Here is an 18396-nt window from a genome sequence, read left to right as displayed (position 1 = left end):
GTTTTGGTCGCCTTATCTGAGGAAGGATGTTCTTGCCATGGAAGGAGTTCAGCGAAGATTCACCAGGCTGATACCTGGGATGGCAGGAATGACGTATGAGGAGAGATTGGGTCGATTGGGCTTGTACTCGCTGGAGTTTAGAAGAATGAGAGGGGATCTCATTGAAACTTATAAAATTCTGACAGGACTGGACAGACTAGATGCAGGAAGGATGTTCCCGATGGTCGGGGAGTCCAGAACCAGGGGTCACAGTCTAAGGATAAGGGGTAAGCCATTTAGGACAGAGATGAGGAGGAATTTCTTCACCCAGAGAGTGGTGAACCTGTGGAATTCTCTACCACACAAGGCAGTTGAGGCCAATTCATTAAATATATTCAAGAAGGAGTTGGATATATTTCTTAAGGCTAAAGGGATCAAGGGATATGGGGAGAAGGCAGGGACAGGGTACTGAATTTGGATGATCAGCCATGATCTCATTGAATGGCGGAGCAGGCTCGAGGGGCCGAATGGCCTACTCCTGCTCCTATCTTCTATGTTTCTATGTTTCTAAATTCCAGAGAATCCAACCCTAGTTTGTGTAATCGCTCCTTGTAACTTAACCCTTGAAGTCCGGGTATCATTCTGGTAAACCTACGCTGCACTCACTCCGAGGCCAATATATCCTTCCTAAGGTGTGAGGCCCAGAACTGCTCACAGTGCTCCAGGTGTGGTCTAACCAGGGTTTTGTACGGCTGCAGTATAACTTCTACCCCCTTGTATTCTAGTCACGGGAACACAAGGGTGCACGGCCTTGATCAAACAGAGTTCTTTGCCGGTACTCACTTAAAGTATTCTGAATCCTTTGGCTCCTCCTGTGCAAGCTTCATGACATGAAGCAATGTGCTCCCTCTAGGCACCTTCAGATTAATTGAGTGGGTGCAGGACGCGGGACAATTCAACAGGTTGGTTACGGCGTAGTTCACAGTGATCACGCTGGGCACGGTCTTGGTCTGGATTGGCACCGGGTGGTTGCCTAAACAAGAGAGGGGGCAACAGATGTGTGTCATTCGGGCACGTTTCTCTGCAGTATGAGCAGCAACTCTCGAAATGGGCAATTTTCTGGTCCAGTTCTCTGGAGACGTGTATGGTGGCGCAGTGGTTGGGCTACTGGTGCAGTAATCCACGTAGGGCTGAGTTCAAGTATCACCAAAAGTAACAGGAGCAGGTCCATTCACCCCTCGAGCCAGCTCCGCCATTCCATGAGATCCCTATATTGGATCCTGGGCTGGCAACGCCATGAATTTAAAAGCCTCATCCTCATGTTCAAAACCCTCCAACGGCCTCGCTCCTCCCTATCTCTGTAACCTATTCCAGCCCCTACAACCCTCCCTATCTCTATAACCTCCTCCAGCCGCTACAACCCTCCCTATCTCTGTAACCTCCTCCAGCCCCTACAACCCTCCCTATCTCTGTAACCTCCTCCAGCCCCTACAACCCTCCCTATCTCTGTAACCTCCTCCAGCCCCTACAACCCTCCCTATCTCTGTAAACTCCTCCAGCCCCTACAACCCTCCCTATCTCTGAAACCTCCTCCAGCCCCTACAACCCTCCCTATCTCTGTAACCTCCACCAGCCCCTACAACCCTCCCTATCTCTGAGACCTCCTCCATCCCCTACAACGCTCCCTATCTCTGTAACCTCCTCCAGCCCCTACAACCCACCCTATCTCTGTAACCTCCTCCAGCCCCTACAACCCTCCCTATCTCTGTAAACTCCTCCAGTCCCTACAACCCCCCCCATCTCTGTAACCTCCTCCAGCCCCTACAACCCCCCTATCTCTGTAACCTCCTCCAGCCCTTACATCCTCCCGATCTCTGTAACCTCCTCCAGGCCTATCATCCTCCCTATCTCTGTAACCTCCTCCAGCCCCTACAACCCTCCCTATCTCTGTAACCTCCTCCAGCCGTACAACCCTCCCTATCTCTGAAATCTCCTCCAGCCCCTACAAACCTCCCCATCTCTGTAAACTCCTCCAGCCCCGACAACCCTCCCTATCTCTGTAACCTCCTCCAGCCCCTACAACCCTCCCTATCTCAGTAACCTCCTCCAGCCCCTGCAACCCTCCCTATCTCTGAAACCTCCTCCAGCCCCTATACCCCTCCCTATCTCTGTAACCTCCTCCAGCCCCTACAACCCTCCCTATCTCTGTAACCTCCTCCAGCCCTACAACCCTCCCTATCTCTGTAACCTCCTCCAGCCCTACAACCCTCCCTATCTCTGTAACCTCCTCCAGCCCCTGCAACCCTCCCTATCTCTGTAACCTCCTCCAGCCCCTACAACCCTCCCTATCTCTGTAACCTCCTCCAGCCCCTACAACCCACCCTATCTCTGTAACCTCCTCCAGCCCCTACAACCCTCCCTATCTCTGTAACCTCCTCCAGCCCTACAACCCTCCCTATCTCTGTAACCTCCTCCAGCCCTACAACCCTCCCTATCTCTGTAACCTCCTCCAGCCCCTGCAACCCTCCCTATCTCTGTAACCTCCTCCAGCCCCTACAACCCTCCCTATCTCTGTAACCTCCTCCAGCCCCTACAACCCACCCTATCTCTGTAACCTCCTCCAGCCCCTACAACTCTCCCTATCTCTGTAACCTCCTCCAGCCCTACAACCCACCCTATCTCTGTAACCTCCTCCAGCCCCTACAACCCTCCCTATCTCTGTAACCTCCTCCAGCCCCTGCAACCCTCCCTATCTCTGTAACCTCCTCCAGCCTCTACAACCCTCCCTATCTCTGTAACCTCCTCCAGCCCCTACAACCCACCCTATCTCTGTAACCTCCTCCAGCCCCTACAACCCTCCCTATCTCTGTAACCTCCTCCAGCCCCTACAACCCTCCCTATCTCTGTAACCTCCTCCAGCCCAAGAACCCTCCCTATCTCTGTAACCTCCTCCAGCACCTACAACCCTCCCTATCTCTGTAACCTCCTCCAGCCCTACAACCCTCCCTATCTCTGTAACCTCCTCCAGCTCCTACAACCCTCCCTATCTCTGTAACCTCCTCCAGCCCCTACAACCCTCCCTATCTCTGTAACCTCCTCCAGCCCTACAACCCTCCCTATCTCTGTAACCTCCTCCAGCCCCTACAACCCTCCCTATCTCTGTAACCTCCTCCAGCCCCTGCAACCCTCCCTATCTCTGTAACCTCCTCCAGCCCCTGCAACCGTCCCTATCTCTGTAACCTCCTCCAGCCCCTACAACCCTCCCTATCTCTGTAACCTCCTCCAGCCCCTACAACCCACCCTATCTCTGTAACCTCCTCCAGCCCCTACAACCCTCCCTATCTCTGTAACCTCCTCCAGCCCCTACAACCCTCCCAATCTCTGTAACCTCCTCCAGCCCCTACAATCCTCCCTATCTCTGTAACCTCCTCCAGCCCTAGAACCCTCCCTATCTCTGTAACCTCCTCCAGCCCCTACAACCCTCCCTATCTCTGTAACCTCCTCCAGCCCCTACAACCCTCCCTATCTCTGTAACCTCCTCCAGCTCCTACAACCCTCCCTATCTCTGTAACCTCCTCCAGCCCTACAACCCTCCCTATCTCTGTAACCTCCTCCAGCCCCTACAACCCTCCCTATCTCTGTAACCTCCTCCAGCTCCTACAACCCTCCCTATCTCTGTAACCTCCTCCAGCTCCTACAACCCTCCCTATCTCTGTAACCTCCTCCAGCCCTACAACCCGCCCTATCTCTGTAACCTCCTCCAGCCCCTACAACCCTCCCTATCTCTGTAACCTCCTCCAGCCCTAGAACCCTCCCTATCTCTGTAACCTCCTCCAGCCCCTACAACCCTCCCAATCTCTGTAACCTCCTCCAGCCCCTACAATCCTCCCTATCTCTGTAACCTCCTCCAGCCCTAGAACCCTCCCTATCTCTGTAACCTCCTCCAGCCCCTACAACCCTCCCTATCTCTGTAACCTCCTCCAGCCCCTAGAACCCTCCCTATCTCTGTAACCTCCTCCAGCTCCTACAACCCTCCCTATCTCTGTAACCTCCTCCAGCCCTACAACCCTCCCTATCTCTGTAACCTCCTCCAGCCCCTACAACCCTCCCTATCTCTGTAACCTCCTCCAGCTCCTACAACCCTCCCTATCTCTGTAACCTCCTCCAGCTCCTACAACCCTCCCTATCTCTGTAACCTCCTCCAGCCCTACAACCCGCCCTATCTCTGTAACCTCCTCCAGCCCCTACAACCCTCCCTATCTCTGTAACCTCCTCCAGCCCTAGAACCCTCCCTATCTCTGTAACCTCCTCCAGCCCCTACAACCCTCCCAATCTCTGTAACCTCCTCCAGCCCCTACAATCCTCCCTATCTCTGTAACCTCCTCCAGCCCTAGAACCCTCCCTATCTCTGTAACCTCCTCCAGCCCCTACAACCCTCCCTATCTCTGTAACCTCCTCCAGCCCCTACAACCCTCCCTATCTCTGTAACCTCCTCCAGCTCCTACAACCCTCCCTATCTCTGTAACCTCCTCCAGCCCTACAACCCTCCCTATCTCTGTAACCTCCTCCAGCCCCTACAACCCTCCCTATCTCTGTAACCTCCTCCAGCCCCTACAACCCTCCCTATCTCTGTAACCTCCTCCAGCCCCTACAACCCTCCCTATCTCTGTAACCTCCTCCAGCTCCTACAACCCTCCCTATCTCTGTAACCTCCTCCAGCTCCTACAACCCTCCCTATCTCTGTAACCTCCTCCAGCCCTACAACCCGCCCTATCTCTGTAACCTCCTCCAGCCCTAGAACCCTCCCTATCTCTGTAACCTCCTCCAGCCCTAGAACCCTCTCAGATCTCTGCTTTCCTTCAATTCTGACCAGTTGAAGATTCCTGATTATATTCGCTCCATTGGTGGCCATGCCTTTCGCTGCCTGGACTCTTTGCTCTGGATTTCCCTCCATAAATCTCATCGCCTCTCTACTTCTCTCTCCTCCTTTAAGACTCTCCTTAATATCTACCTCTTTGACCAAGCGTTTGGTCACCTGTCCTAATATCCACTGATGCGGCTCCGTGTCGAATTCTGTTTGATAATCGTTCAGGTGAAGCACCATGGGACGTTTTACTACGTTAAAGGCGCTACATAAATCCAGTTGTCACTGTTGTAATGCAGGAACCGCGGTAGCCAATTTGTGCACAGCAAGCTCCCGCATGCAACAATGTGGGAATGACCAGATCATCTGCTTTTTAATGATGTTAGTGGATAGGTAAATATTGGCCCCAGAATGTCTCACTGCGAAAGATGGCACCTCCGACAGTGCGGCACTCCCTCAGTACTGCCCCTCCGACAGTGCAGCTCTCCCTCAGTACTGCCCCTCCGACAGTGCGGCTCTCCCTCAGTACTGCCCCTCCGACAGTGCGGCACTCCCTCAGTGCTGCCCCTCCGACAGTGCGGCACTCCCTCAGTACTGCCCCTCCGACAGTGCGGCACTCCCTCAGTACTGCCCCTCCGACAGTGCGGCGCTCCCTCAGTACTGCCCCTCCGACAGTGCGGCACTCCCTCAGTACTGCCCCTCCGACAGTGCGGCTCTCCCTCAGTACTGCCCCTCCGACAGTGCGGCACTCCCTCAGTGCTGCCCCTCCGACAGTGCGGCACTCCCTCAGTACTGCCCCTCCGACAGTGCAGCGCTCCCTCAGTACTGCCCCTCCGACAGTGCGGCTCTCCCTCAGTACTGCCCCTCCGACAGTGCGGCACTCACTCAGTGCTGCCCCTCCGACAGTGCGGCACTCCCTCAGTACTGCCCCTCCGACAGTGCAGCGCTCCCTCAGTACTGCCCCTCCGACAGTGCGGCTCTCCCTCAGTACTGCCCCTCCGCCAGTGCGGCTCTCCCTCAGTACTGCCCCTCCGACAGTGCGGCTCTCCCTCAGTACTGCCCCTCCGACAGTGCGGCGCTCCCTCAGTACTGCCCCTCCGACAGTGTGGCACTCCCTCAGTGCTGCCCCTCTGACAGTGCGGCACTCCGTCAGTACTGCCCCTCCGACAGTGTGGCACTCCCTCAGTGCTGCCCCTCCGACAGTGCGGCGCTCCCTCAGTACTGCCCCTCCGAAAGTGCGGCACTCCCTCAGTGCTGCCCCTCCGACAGTGCAGCGCTCCCTCAGTACTGCCGCTCCGACAGTGCGGCGCTCCCTCAGTACTGCCCCTCCGAAAGTGCGGCACTCCCTCAGTGCTGCCCCTCCGACAGTGCAGCGCTCCCTCAGTACTGCCGCTCCGACAGTGCAGCGCTCCCTCATTACTGCCCCTCCAACAAGTGCAGAATTCCCTCAGTACTGGCACCGGGGAGCATGTCGGTCTGGGATATGTACCTCCAGTCTCAGGAGTGGGGACTCGAACCCGCGACCTTCTGACTCCGAGGCGACTGAGACACTGAGGCTCACTGAAATGGAGTGCTCCACCATTCCCTTTCCAATTGGCGGCCCGTCAACTTACGCTTGCATGACAGTTGGTTGACATCCAGGTATGTCCTGTTCACCAAAGCTGGCAGGATTTGTGCGGCCGCTTCCGTGATCTGGAATGCTCCTTGTTCGATTTTCGCTAAGACTTCATGCAGTGTCTTTGTATCGTCCCACACGACGCGGGGGATGTATTGGTCATTGGCAAAGAAAGCCTGAAATGAGAAGGAAAGAAGAGATGGTGAGTGGGGTCGACACGCGTTAGATCAGCTCTTGGCCAACCTCCTTCGACCACAATGAGAACTTTCATCTCTACAGCACCTTTAACATAGTAAAACATCCCAAGGCATGTCGCAGGAGCTATTTGACACCGAGCCACATAAGGAGGTATCAGGACCGGTGAGCAAGACCTTGGTCAAAGAGGTAAGGTTTAAGGAGCGTCTTAGAGGAGGAGGGGGGAGGAGCAGAAAGGTTTAGGGAGGGAATTCCAGAGCTTAGGGCCGAGGCAACTGAGGTCACGGCCACCAATGGTGGAGCGATGTGCGAGAGGCTAGAATTGGAGGAGCGCAGAGATCACGGAGGGTTGCAGGGCTGGAGGAGGTCACAGAGATAGGGAGGGTTGTAGGGTTGGAGGAGGTTACAGAGATAGGGAGGGTTGTAGGGGCTGGAGGAGGTTACAGAGATAGGGAGGGTTGTAGGGGCTGGAGGAGGTTGCAGAGATAGGGAGGGTTGTAGGAGCTGGAGGAAGTTACAGAGATAGAGAGGGTTGTAGGGGTTGGAGGAGGCTAAAGAGATAGGGAGGTGTGCAGGGGCTGGAGGAGGTTACAGAGATAGTGAGGGTTGTAGGGGTTGGAGGAGGTTACAGAGATAGGGAGGGTTGTAGGGGCTGGAGGAGGTTACAGAGATAGGGAGGGTTGTAGGGGCTGGAGGAGGTTACAGAGATAGGGAGAGTTGTAGGGGCTGGAGGAGGTTACAGTGATAGGGAGAGTTGTAGGGCTGGAGGAGGTTACAGAGATAGGGAGGGTTGTAGGGGCTGGAGGAGGTTACAGAGATAGGGAGGGTTGTAGTGGGCTGGAGGAGGTTACAGAGATAGTGAGGGTTGTAGGGGTTGGAGGAGGTTTCAGAGGTAGGGAGGGTTGTAGGGGCTGGAGGAGGTTACAGAGATAGGGAGGGGTGTAGGGGCTGGAGGAGGTTACAGAGATAGGGAGGGTTTTAGGGGCTGGAGGAGGTTACAGAGATAGGGAGAGTTGTAGGGGCTGGAGGAGGTTACAGAGATAGGGAGGGTTGCAGGGCTGGAGAAGGTTACAGAGATAGGGAGGGTTGTAGGGACTGGTTAAAATTACAGAGATAGGGAGGGTTGTAGGGGCTGAAGGAGGTTACAGAGATAGGGAGGGTTGTAGGGGCTGGAGGAGGTTACAGAGATAGGGAGGGTTGTAGGGGCTGGAGGAGGTTACAGAGATAGGGAGTGTTGTAGGGCTGGAGGAGATTACAGAGATAGGGAGGGTTGTAAGGCTGGAGGATGTTACAGAGATAGGGAGTGTTGTGTATGTACCTTTAAGGGAAAAACTGGTCTTAGACTGCAGTACCGGCAGTGACCACCCGTGTATAAAAGGCCCTAGCAGGCTTCTGTAGTTTCAGTTTCAAGCTGCCTCTTGTTCAGTAAAGCACCTGTTAAACTGTTCTCCCGAAGTCCGTGTATCATTGAGGCGCGGACTTTACAGTGGCGACGAGTAAGTTCGAACTCACCTGCAATGTGGCATCATCTCACGGGGATCTCGCCTGAAAGGAAGGTCCTGGAAGGTCGTAGTCTGAGCAACAGGCGTCGACCGAGGGCAACCGCCCAAAGAATCCATCGGTGTTTGGAGAATTGTGGGCGAGACTGTGGTTCCAGCGAATCGTGCTGGCAGCAGGTAGCGCGCTGACCTTTCCGGACTGCGGCGGGCTCAAGCTGCATCGAGCGGCTCTACAAATCAGGCCGCGCAGCGTCGCTGGGAAAAGAAAACAAGAGAGAGAGGGTGGAGCGCACAGGGCGCGGTCGGTGCTCGAGAACAGGACAGCGGAGAGAAACCAAACGGGGGGGGAAGGAAAGCGAGACGCGCCGAAGCTGCGGGTCGCCGCCATTACCCCATAGAACGCTAGGAGCAGTGTGGCAGTAAGGGGAAGAAGCAAAAGCGCGGGAGGCGCCATTTTATCCCGTTGGGGAAGAAGCAAATGCGCGGGAGGCGCCATTTTATTCCATTGGGGAAGAAGCAAAAGTGCGGTAGGCGCCATTTTAAATCGCCCAAGATGCCGAAAAGTGGCTGTATCACTGCTTTCGACAATGAGGTAGAACACTGGACCACGTATGTGGAAAGAATTGAAGTGTACTGCAAGGCAAATGAGGTGGCCGATGGAAAGAGGGCGTCGGTATTATTAAATCTGATGGGTGCGAATACGTACGGCCTATTGCGGAATTTAATTACCCCAGCTAAACCAATGGAGAAAACCTTTGAGGAGATTGTTCATATCTTACAGGAACACCTAAGCCCTACACCACTGCTGATAGCAGAAAGATTGAAGTTCCATAAAAGAAACCAGCACAAAGATGAGAGCAATGCTGACTATCTTACGGAACTACGCAAGTTATCGAAGCACTGCCAGTTCGGAGCAGGACTGGCAGACACCTTACGGGATAAGTTTGTCTGCGGGCTCCAGAGTGAAGGAACCCAGAAACGACTACTTTCAAAAAAGGACCTGACGCTAGAACAGGCTTTCAGTGTGGTAGTATCCTACGAAGCAGCAGCACGGGGAGCTGCGGAAATACAACAGAAACCACAAGAATACAGCGCTAACGAAATGGCGTATGGAGCCGAAAAGTGCTATCGCTGCGACAGAACAACCCATGAGCAGAAGGACTGCTGGTTTAAAGACAAAATATGCAGGCAATGCAGGAAAATGGGACATATAGCAAGAGTCTGCAGGTCGGGAAAGAAGACCAACATGACAAGAACTACTAAAGAACAGTACAGGAAAGTAAAGAAACTGACAGATAGTAGTTCTGAAGATCAGGAGAGTGATAAGGACTCCGGGAGCAGGCGACTAAGTTGTTTAAAGTTACACAACATGATAGCAAAAGAAGATCACCGAACCATTTGGGTCACCCTCATGATAGCAGGGTCCCCAGTGAAGATGGAATTGGACACAGGATCAGCCCTAACTGTCATGAATTGACAAGACTATGAGCGGCTATTCTCACACATACCCTTAAAGGACACATCCATTGTATTGAAGACATACACGGGGCAAAAGATCTACCCCAGAGGAAAAATAAGGGTGCCAGTTGAATATAACGGAAAGGAAACACAGAAACTATACATGTATATACTACGAGATGGAGGACCACCATTATTGGGACGTGAATGGATCCGAAGACTACAATTGGATTGGCATTCCATCCTGGCACTAACTGCGACTGACAAAAATGATGATGACGTCGCACCTGGACGTCTGTCACAAATTCTATCTGACGCGGAAGAGGTGTTCCAACAAGGATTGGGACTCGAAAAGGAGTAAAGGCAACCATAAAGATTGAGGATAACGCAACCCCAAAATTTTTCAAGGCCAGACCGGTGCCATACGCGATACGCCCAGCTGTGGAAGCTGAACTGGAGAGTCTGGAGCATTCGGGGGTGCTGTCTAAGGTGGACTGAAGCGAGTGGGCCACACCCATCGCTCCTGTAATGAAGAAAGCATTGAGCAGCACGCCTGGGGAGCCAAGGAAGGTTCGCATCTGTGGGGACTTCAAGGTGACTGTGAACCCAGTCCTGCACACAGTAAAGTATCCGCTTCCGCGGATAGAAGATATTTTCGCCTCACTATCTGGAGGGAAACGTTTTACAAAGATTGACCTGGCTCAAGCGTATCTACAAATGGAGGTGGAAGAAGCATCTAGGAAATACCTCACGATAAACACTCACAAAGGCCTTTACCAGTACAACCGACTGGTATTTGGGCTAGCATCAGCCCCGGCTATTTGGCAGAGGGCAATGGAACAAGTCCTGCAAGGGATCCCGGGGACCCAGTGTTATTTGGACGACATCCTGGTTACGGGCGAAAATGACAATGAACACCTTGCCAACCTGGAACAGGTGCTCACGAGATTGCAGGAATATGGGCTACGAGCCAACCGCCCCAAATGCGAGTTCTTCAGGAGACAAATCTCGTATTGTGGCCACATGATTGATGAGGAAGGGTTGCATAAGTCGCCGGACAAGATTGAGGCTGTAGTCAAGGCTCCAGCACCAGAAAATGTGTCGCAACTGAGGTCGTTCCTTGGGTTGGTGAACTACTACCATAAGTTCTTGCCGAATTTATCTACAATTCTGCACCCACTGAACGCCCTCCTTCAAACTGGTGTAACATGGAAATGGAGTGATGAGTGTAAGCGTGCCTTTCAGGAATGTAAATGCCAAATCACTTCAAAAGAAGTATTGGCCCACTACAACCCAACACTACCGATTCGGTTGGCATGTGATGCGTCACTTTACGGCATTGGAGCGGTGCTGTCACACAAATTCTGTGACGGTTCAGAGAGGCCAATAGCCTTTGCATCGCGCTCGCTAACCTCAGCCGAGCGTAACTACGCCCAGATTGACAGGGAGGCCCTCAGCCTGGTGTGGGGGGTGAAGAAGTTCAATCACTATCTGCACGGGCAGAAATTCACCCTACTGACTGATCATCAACCCCTGGTCTCAATTTTTAACCCAAAGAAGGGCGTTCCGGTGATGACAGCGCAACGGCTGCAAAGATGGTCACTTTTTCTAGGGGCACATCAGTATGACATAGAGTACAAAGGTACGAAACAACATGGAAATGCTGATGGGCTGTCGCGCCTACCGTTGCCTACGGCGGAAGAAGCACCTGCAGTGGACCCTGTGGAGATATTCCATGCGACCATAGTCGAATGTTTGCCTGTTACAAACGCAAGTATTGAGAAGGAAACCCGAAATGACCCGACACTCTCTCGGGTCTATGATTTGATGGTGAAGCGATGACCAGCATATGGCGACTCACTGTTGCCAGCATTCTCGCCAAGGAAGGAACAGCTGTCAGTGTGCCAGGGAACCTTGATGTGTGGATCCCGAGTGGTAATTCCACCCAAGTTGAGAGATAGAGTACTCAATGAGCTTCACGAGGGTCATCTGGGAGGGGTAAAAATGAAGAGCCTAGCCAGGGCGTTTGTGTGGTGGCCGGGACTCGATAAAGAAATCGAGGATATGACCAAGAGATGCACAGGATGCCAGAAGGTCCAAAACGCTCCACCACAGGCCCCGCTACATCCATGGGAGTGGCCCTCATCTCCATGGCAACGGGTACACATTGATTTCGCTGGTCCATGTTTCTAATCGCTGTGGACGCCCATTCGAAATGGCCAGAGGTCATTAAAATGTCCTCCACCACCACGGAGAAAACTATTGCAGTCCTAAGGACCATCTTCGCCAGGAATGGGTTACCAGAACAGATCTGTTCCGACAATGGCCCACAGTTTGTGTCTGAGGATTTCCGGAGGTTCCTGAAGAATAAAGGGGTGAAACATTACACATCTGCCCCATATCATCCCGACACAAATGGATTGGCTGAGAGGTTTGTTCAGACCTTTAAAAAGGCCATAAAGGCAATGTATAATGACGACATACCACTGCAACACAAGGTGGATAACTTCCTGTTTGCTTACCGGAATGCGACACATGCAGTAACCAACCAAACTCCAGCCGTACTGTTTTTCAACCGGAGACTAAGATGTCGCTTGGATTTGCTCAAACCAAACATAAGACGAGATGTTGAGGATAAGCAGTTTCAGCACATAAATGAGAAGCCAACCAGGAGCTTCAAGATAGGGCAACCAGTCTTGGCCCGTGACTACCGAACAGAAAAATGGCAGCCAGGAACGATATGCACACAGCAGGGACCACTAATGTACACAGTGGACGTTGGAGAGAGCATCGTGAGACGCCATGCTGACCAGATTCTAGAGTCACAGGAACAAGCCAAACCTGTACCACAAGCATGTGCACCTGGTAATGAGCCCGAAGTACAGATTGCGTCTACCTCAGAAGCAGGGGTATTGGAAGCTGACGAACCAACCAATGACAATGAGCCAGAATTGACTCCACCGCCAGAACAGGATACTCGAGAAAGGCGCTATCCAGTCCGGATCAGGAAGCCTCCTCAAAGACTGAACTTATAAATGACTATTTCAGTTGATGTATATATTACTGAGAAAATTGTAATTGTAATTAGTTATTATTTAGTTGTTAAATGAATGTTATGTACTGTTTATCTAAAAGGGGAGGAATTGTTGTGTATGTACCTTTAAGGGAATAACTGGTCTTAGACTGCAGTACCGGCAGTGACCACCCCTGTATAAAAGGCCCTAGCAGGCTGTGGTGTATGTGCCTTTAAAAGCAATTATGGTGTATGTGCCTTTAAGAGCCCCAGGTGTGCGTAATGCCGGTAATTGCCACTTGGGCTATATAAGCCTGTGTATTGTGTATATCCTTTAGAAACCCCCCCCAGACTTGCTTAGTAAATACCTATGAACCAACTCCTGTCTTCAGTGTCTTTATCTACACACGGACACTACAGTGGCGACGAAGTGGAAACGGACTTACCTGCAATTCGGCAGCACCTCAAGGACATCGATTCCTCCAGCGTCCAGAAGACTCAAGGAAGTAAGAGAAACTGTGGTTTCACCAGCTGGCCAAGCTGGTGACAGGTACTGCGCTAATCCTTCCTGGGCGTCAGGCTGGAGCTCCAGCGGCGGGCTCTACAGCTGAGACAGGCAGCAAAATCGGAGGCAAGCAATAACGGACTGGGAGGGTGCACTCGACAGACGGCCGGCGCGGCAAGCAGGTCAGCGTTTAGACCTCCGTCGGGAACGAGTCTCCAACAGTGAATAAACGGAAACCACAGTAAAACAGCGTTGTTATCGGTAGCAGCGGCGGGAAAGCGCGGGAAGCGCCATATCGTTGCTACAGAGAGAGAGAAAAAAAAAAGCGCGGGAAGCGCCATATCTTTTCTGAAATGCCTAAATCTGGTAATATTGAGGCTTTTGATGGCGAAATAGAAGATTGGACCACATAAGTGGAAAGAGTAGAGGTTTATTGCACTGCAAATGGAATAACAGATGAAAAAAAAGCTTCAGTATTTCTGAACTTAATGGGCGCGAAGACATACGGGCTGTTACGAAATTTAATCACTCCAGCCAAACCAAAGGACAAGACTTTTAAAGAAATTGTTGATACCCTGCAGGAGCATTTAAACCCAACACCGCTACTGATAGCGGAACGATTCAAGTTCTTCAAGAGAAATCAACACAAGAATGAAAGTAACGCTGATTACCTAACCGAATTAAGAAAGCTATCAAAGTACTGCCAATTCGGAGCAGGACTATCGGATTATCTTCGAGACAAATTTGTTTGCGGTCTCTTAAGTGAAGGAACACAAAAAAGACTGCTTTCTGAAAATGATTTAACATTGGACAAAGCTTTCAGTATGGCTGTATCATACGAAGCAGCAGCAAAAGGAGCTGCAGAGATACAACAAGAGACACAGGACTTCGGCACCCATAAAATGACACAGGAGTTCGGAAGATGTTATCGCTGCGGCAGATCCACCCATAACCAGAGGGACTGCTGGTTCAAGGGCAAAGCATGCAGGCAATGTGGTAAGATTGGACACATTGCACGGGTATGCCAATCTGGACAAAATAAATCCACTGACAGAAAACAAAAAATCAATAAAGAAAAGTACAGGAAGGTACAAATGATGACGGACAATAGCTCCGAAGACCAGAATAGCGATAGCGACTCCGGAAACAAGAGACTAAGCTGTCTCAAATTACATAATGTACTTGCCAAAGAGGATTACCAAAACATTTGGGTTACCCTCACAATAGCAGGGTCCCCAGTTAAAATGGAGCTAGATACAGGATCAGCTCTAACCGTAATAAATCGACGAGATTACGAGAGGCTATTTTCGCATATACCTCTAAAAGACACATCCATTATCTTAAAAACATATACGGGGCAGAAAGTCTACCCCAAAGGAAAAATAAGGGTGCCTGTGGTATACAACGGCAAAGAAATACAAAAGTTGTATTTATACATTCTACAAGATGGTGGTCCACCGTTGTTGGGACTCCATTCAGGCACTGACGGTGACCAGTAAGGAAAAAAACAATGATGACATCATACCTGAACGATTAAAAGACATCTTGGCCAACGCCAAAGAAGTGTTTCAAGAGAAACTAGGAACCTTGAAAGGCATCACCGCCTCAATAAAAGTGGAAGATACAGCAATTCCAAAATTTTTTAAGGCAAGACCGGTGCCATACGCAATACGTCCGGCAGTCGAGGCAGAGCTGAAGAATTTGGAAAAGGCAGGCGTATTATCCAAAATAGATTGGAGCGAATGGGCAACACCCATCGTTCCAGTCATGAAAAAAACATTGAAAAATAACTCTGAGGAACAGAAAACAATTCGCATCTGTGGGGACTTTAAGGTGACTGTAAACCCGGTCCTTCACACGGTACAGTATCCTCTTCCGAGGATAGAAGATATTTTCGCCTCACTATCCGGAGGGAAACGTTTCACAAAAATTGACTTGGCACAGGCATATCTACAGATGGAGGTTGAGGAGACCTCTAAAAAGTATCTCACAATAAACACACACAAAGGCCTGTACCAGTACAATCGACTGGTTTTTGGAATAGCATCAGCTCCAGCTATCTGGCAAAGAGCTATGGAGCAAGTCCTGCAAGGGATTCCGGGGACTCAATGCTACCTAGACGACATCCTTATAACAGGAGAAAACGACAACGAGCACCTTGCCAATTTGGAGCAGGTGCTCACTAGGCTGAAAGAACGAGGCCTACGAGCAAATCGCCCCAAGTGCGAATTTTTCCAAAATCAGATATCATATTGTGGCCAAATAATTAATAAGGAAGGGTTGCATAAGTCACCTGAAAAAATTGAAGCAGTTATAAAAGCCCCAGCACCTGAAAATGTTTCACAATTAAGGTCATTCCTGGGATTAATAAATTACTATCATAAATTTTTAGCGAACTTATCAACTATTCTACACCCTCTTAATGATCTTCTACAGACAGGAGTAATTTGGAAATGGAACGAAGACTGTAAACGTGCCTTCCATAAATGTAAAGACTTAATCACATCCGAGAAAATTTTGGCTCATTACAACCCATCACTACCAATCAGATTGGCGTGCGATGCATCCCCTTACGGCATAGGAGCGGTATTGTCCCATAGATTCCCTGATGGCTCGGAACGGCCGGTAGCTTATGTGTCACGCTCATTGAACTCAGCTGAGCGTAACTATGCCCAGATAGACAGGGAAGCACTCAGCCTGGTATGGGGAGTGAAGAAATTCAACCATTACCTACACGGACAAAAATTTACCTTGCTGGCTGACCATCAACCCCTCATCTCCATATTCAACCCTAAAAAAGGTGTCCCCATTATGACGGCACAAAGACTACAGAGGTGGTCCCTTTTTCTAGGGGCACACCAATACAACATTGAATACAAAGGGTCAAAACAGCATGGGAATGCTGACGGTTTATCACGCCTACCGTTGCCAACGATAGAAGAGGCACCTACAGTAGACCCAGTAGAGATATTCCACTCTACCATAGTGGAATGTCTACCGGTGACAAATTCTGCCATTGAAAGGGAGACAAGAAATGACCCTACTCTCTCACGGGTCTACGATTTAACAGTGAAGGGATGGCCAGCACATGGCGAACCACTGTTGCCAGCATTCTCGCAAAGAAGAGAACAGCTGTCAGTGTGCCGAGGAACCTTGATGTGTGGATCCAGAGTGGTGATTCCACCCAAACTCCAGGATAAAGTGCTAAAGGAGCTTCACGAGGGGCATCTGGGTGGAGTGAAAATGAAGAACCTAGCTAGGGCGTTTGTATGGTGGCCAGGTATCGATGGAGACATCGAAGACATGACCAAGAGCTGCCTAGGATGCCAGAAGGTCCAAAATGCTCTGCCACAGGCCCCTCTACATCCATGGGAGTGGCCCTCATCTCCCTGGCAAAGGGTGCACATCGACTTTGCTGGTCCATTTATGGACTCAATGTTCTTAATCGCAGTTGATGCACACTCCAAGTGGCCGGAGGTAATAAGGATGTCCTCCACCACCACGGAAAAAACCATCACAGTATTAAGGACCATATTTGCCAGGAATGGGCTGCCGGAGCAGATATGTTCTGATAATGGACCGCAATTTGTGTCCGAAGAATTCAGAAAGTTCTTAAAGAACAATGGGGTAAAGCACTACACGTCCGCCCCATACCATCCCGCCACCAATGGATTGGCTGAAAGGTTTGTCCAGACCTTCAAGAAGGCCATAAAGGCCATGGGTAATGAAGACATAAAACTTCAGCACAAGGTGGATAACTTCTTATTTGCATATAGGAATGCAACACATATGGTTACTAACCAAACTCCCGCCATGATGTTCTACAATAGAAACCTAAGATGCCGGCTGGATTTGGTCAAGCCCAACATCCGAAGGGACGTGGAGAACCGGCAGTTTCAGGGCATGAATGAAAGGCCAACTAGGGCCTTCCAGATAGGCCAGCCGGTTTTGGCCCGGGACTACCGTACCGAGAAATGGCAGCCTGGAACTATCTGCACACGATTAGGACCACTGATGTATACCGTGGACATCGGAGACAGCATAATAAGGCGCCATGCTGACCAAATCATCAAGTCATCCGAAAAGGGACAACCTGCACCACCACACTATACATCTAACGATGAAGTAGAGATACCCATATCTACCTCCGATCCGGTGATACTGGAGCCCGATGAACCCGACACTGGCCTTCAAGCCGAATCAGCCTTGCCAGAAGAACCTACTACACCACCAGAAACTACTACACCCCCGAGGCGTTATCCGGACCGAGTCAGGAAGCCTCCTGAGAGACTAACTTGTAATTAATTAATACAGCAATGTATATTATTTTGCATATAACATGTAATTAATAATTACTTAAAATATGATGTACTAGTTAGCTAGAAGGGGAGGAATTGTGGTGTATGTGCCTTTAAGAGCAATTATGGTGTATGTGCCTTTAAGAGCCCCAGGTGTGCGTAATGCCGGTAATTGCCACTTGGGCTATATAAGCCTGTGTATTGTGTATATCCTTTAGAAACCCACCCCAGACTTGCTTAGTAAATACCTATGAACCAACTCCTGTCTTCAGTGTCTTTATCTACACATGGACACTACACAGGCTTCTGTAGTTTCAGTTTCAAGCTGCCTCTTGTTCAGTAAAGTACCTGTTAAACTGTTCTCCCGAAGTCCGTGTATCATTGAGGCGCGGACTTTACAGGGAGGGTTGTAGGGGCTGGAGGAGGTTACAGAGATAGGGAGCGTTGTAGGGGCTGGAGGAGGTTACAGAGATAGGGAGGGTTGTAGGGCTGGAGGAGGTTACAGAGATAGGGAGGGTTGTAGGGGCTGGACGAGTTTACAGAGATAGGGAGGGTTGTAGGGGCTGGAGGAGGTTACAGAGATAGGGAGAGTTGTAGGGGCTGGAGGAGGTTACAGAGATAGGGAGGGTTGTAGGGCTGGAGGAGGTTACAGAGATAGGGAGGGTTGTAGGGGCTGGGGGAGTTTACAGAGATAGGGAGAGTTGTAGGGGCTGGAGGAGGTTACAGAGATAGGGAAGGGGTGAGGCCATGGAGGAATTTGAAAACAAGAATGAAAATGTTGAAATCGAGGTGTTGCTTAACCGGGAGCCAATCTAGCTCAGCGAGCACCGTGATGATGGATGACCGACACAGTGCTGTAAATACTTTGTAATAATTGGGAAATCTTTCATTCTTTGATCCATTCTTTTAATTCCTTCATCCTGTGGAGCTCTTTGGGACATCCTGAGGTCATGAAAGGCGTTGTATAAAT

General features: G+C 50.8%; 1 protein-coding gene across 1 annotated transcript in view; it reads right to left on the bottom strand.

Moving 5' to 3' along the window:
* LOC147092194 (cobalamin binding intrinsic factor-like) overlaps window positions 1-18396 on the bottom strand; it is a 69237-nt gene that overhangs the window by 31871 nt on the left and 18970 nt on the right. Inside the window, exons 6-7 of the mRNA XM_085975564.1 lie at window positions 6457-6634; window positions 823-1012 (exon numbers count right to left, since the gene is read on the bottom strand). Of these exons, the coding sequence (XP_085831690.1) occupies window positions 823-1012; window positions 6457-6634 (368 nt within the window). The remainder of the gene's footprint in view (window positions 1-822; window positions 1013-6456; window positions 6635-18396) is intronic.

Source organism: Somniosus microcephalus, unplaced genomic scaffold, assembly GCF_052327205.1.
Source record: "Somniosus microcephalus isolate GS21.2 unplaced genomic scaffold, FLI_Smic_1.0 unresolved_chr2, whole genome shotgun sequence".
Classification (NCBI taxonomy): domain Eukaryota; kingdom Metazoa; phylum Chordata; class Chondrichthyes; order Squaliformes; family Somniosidae; genus Somniosus; species Somniosus microcephalus.
This window is presented reverse-complemented; position numbering and strand designations above follow the sequence as displayed.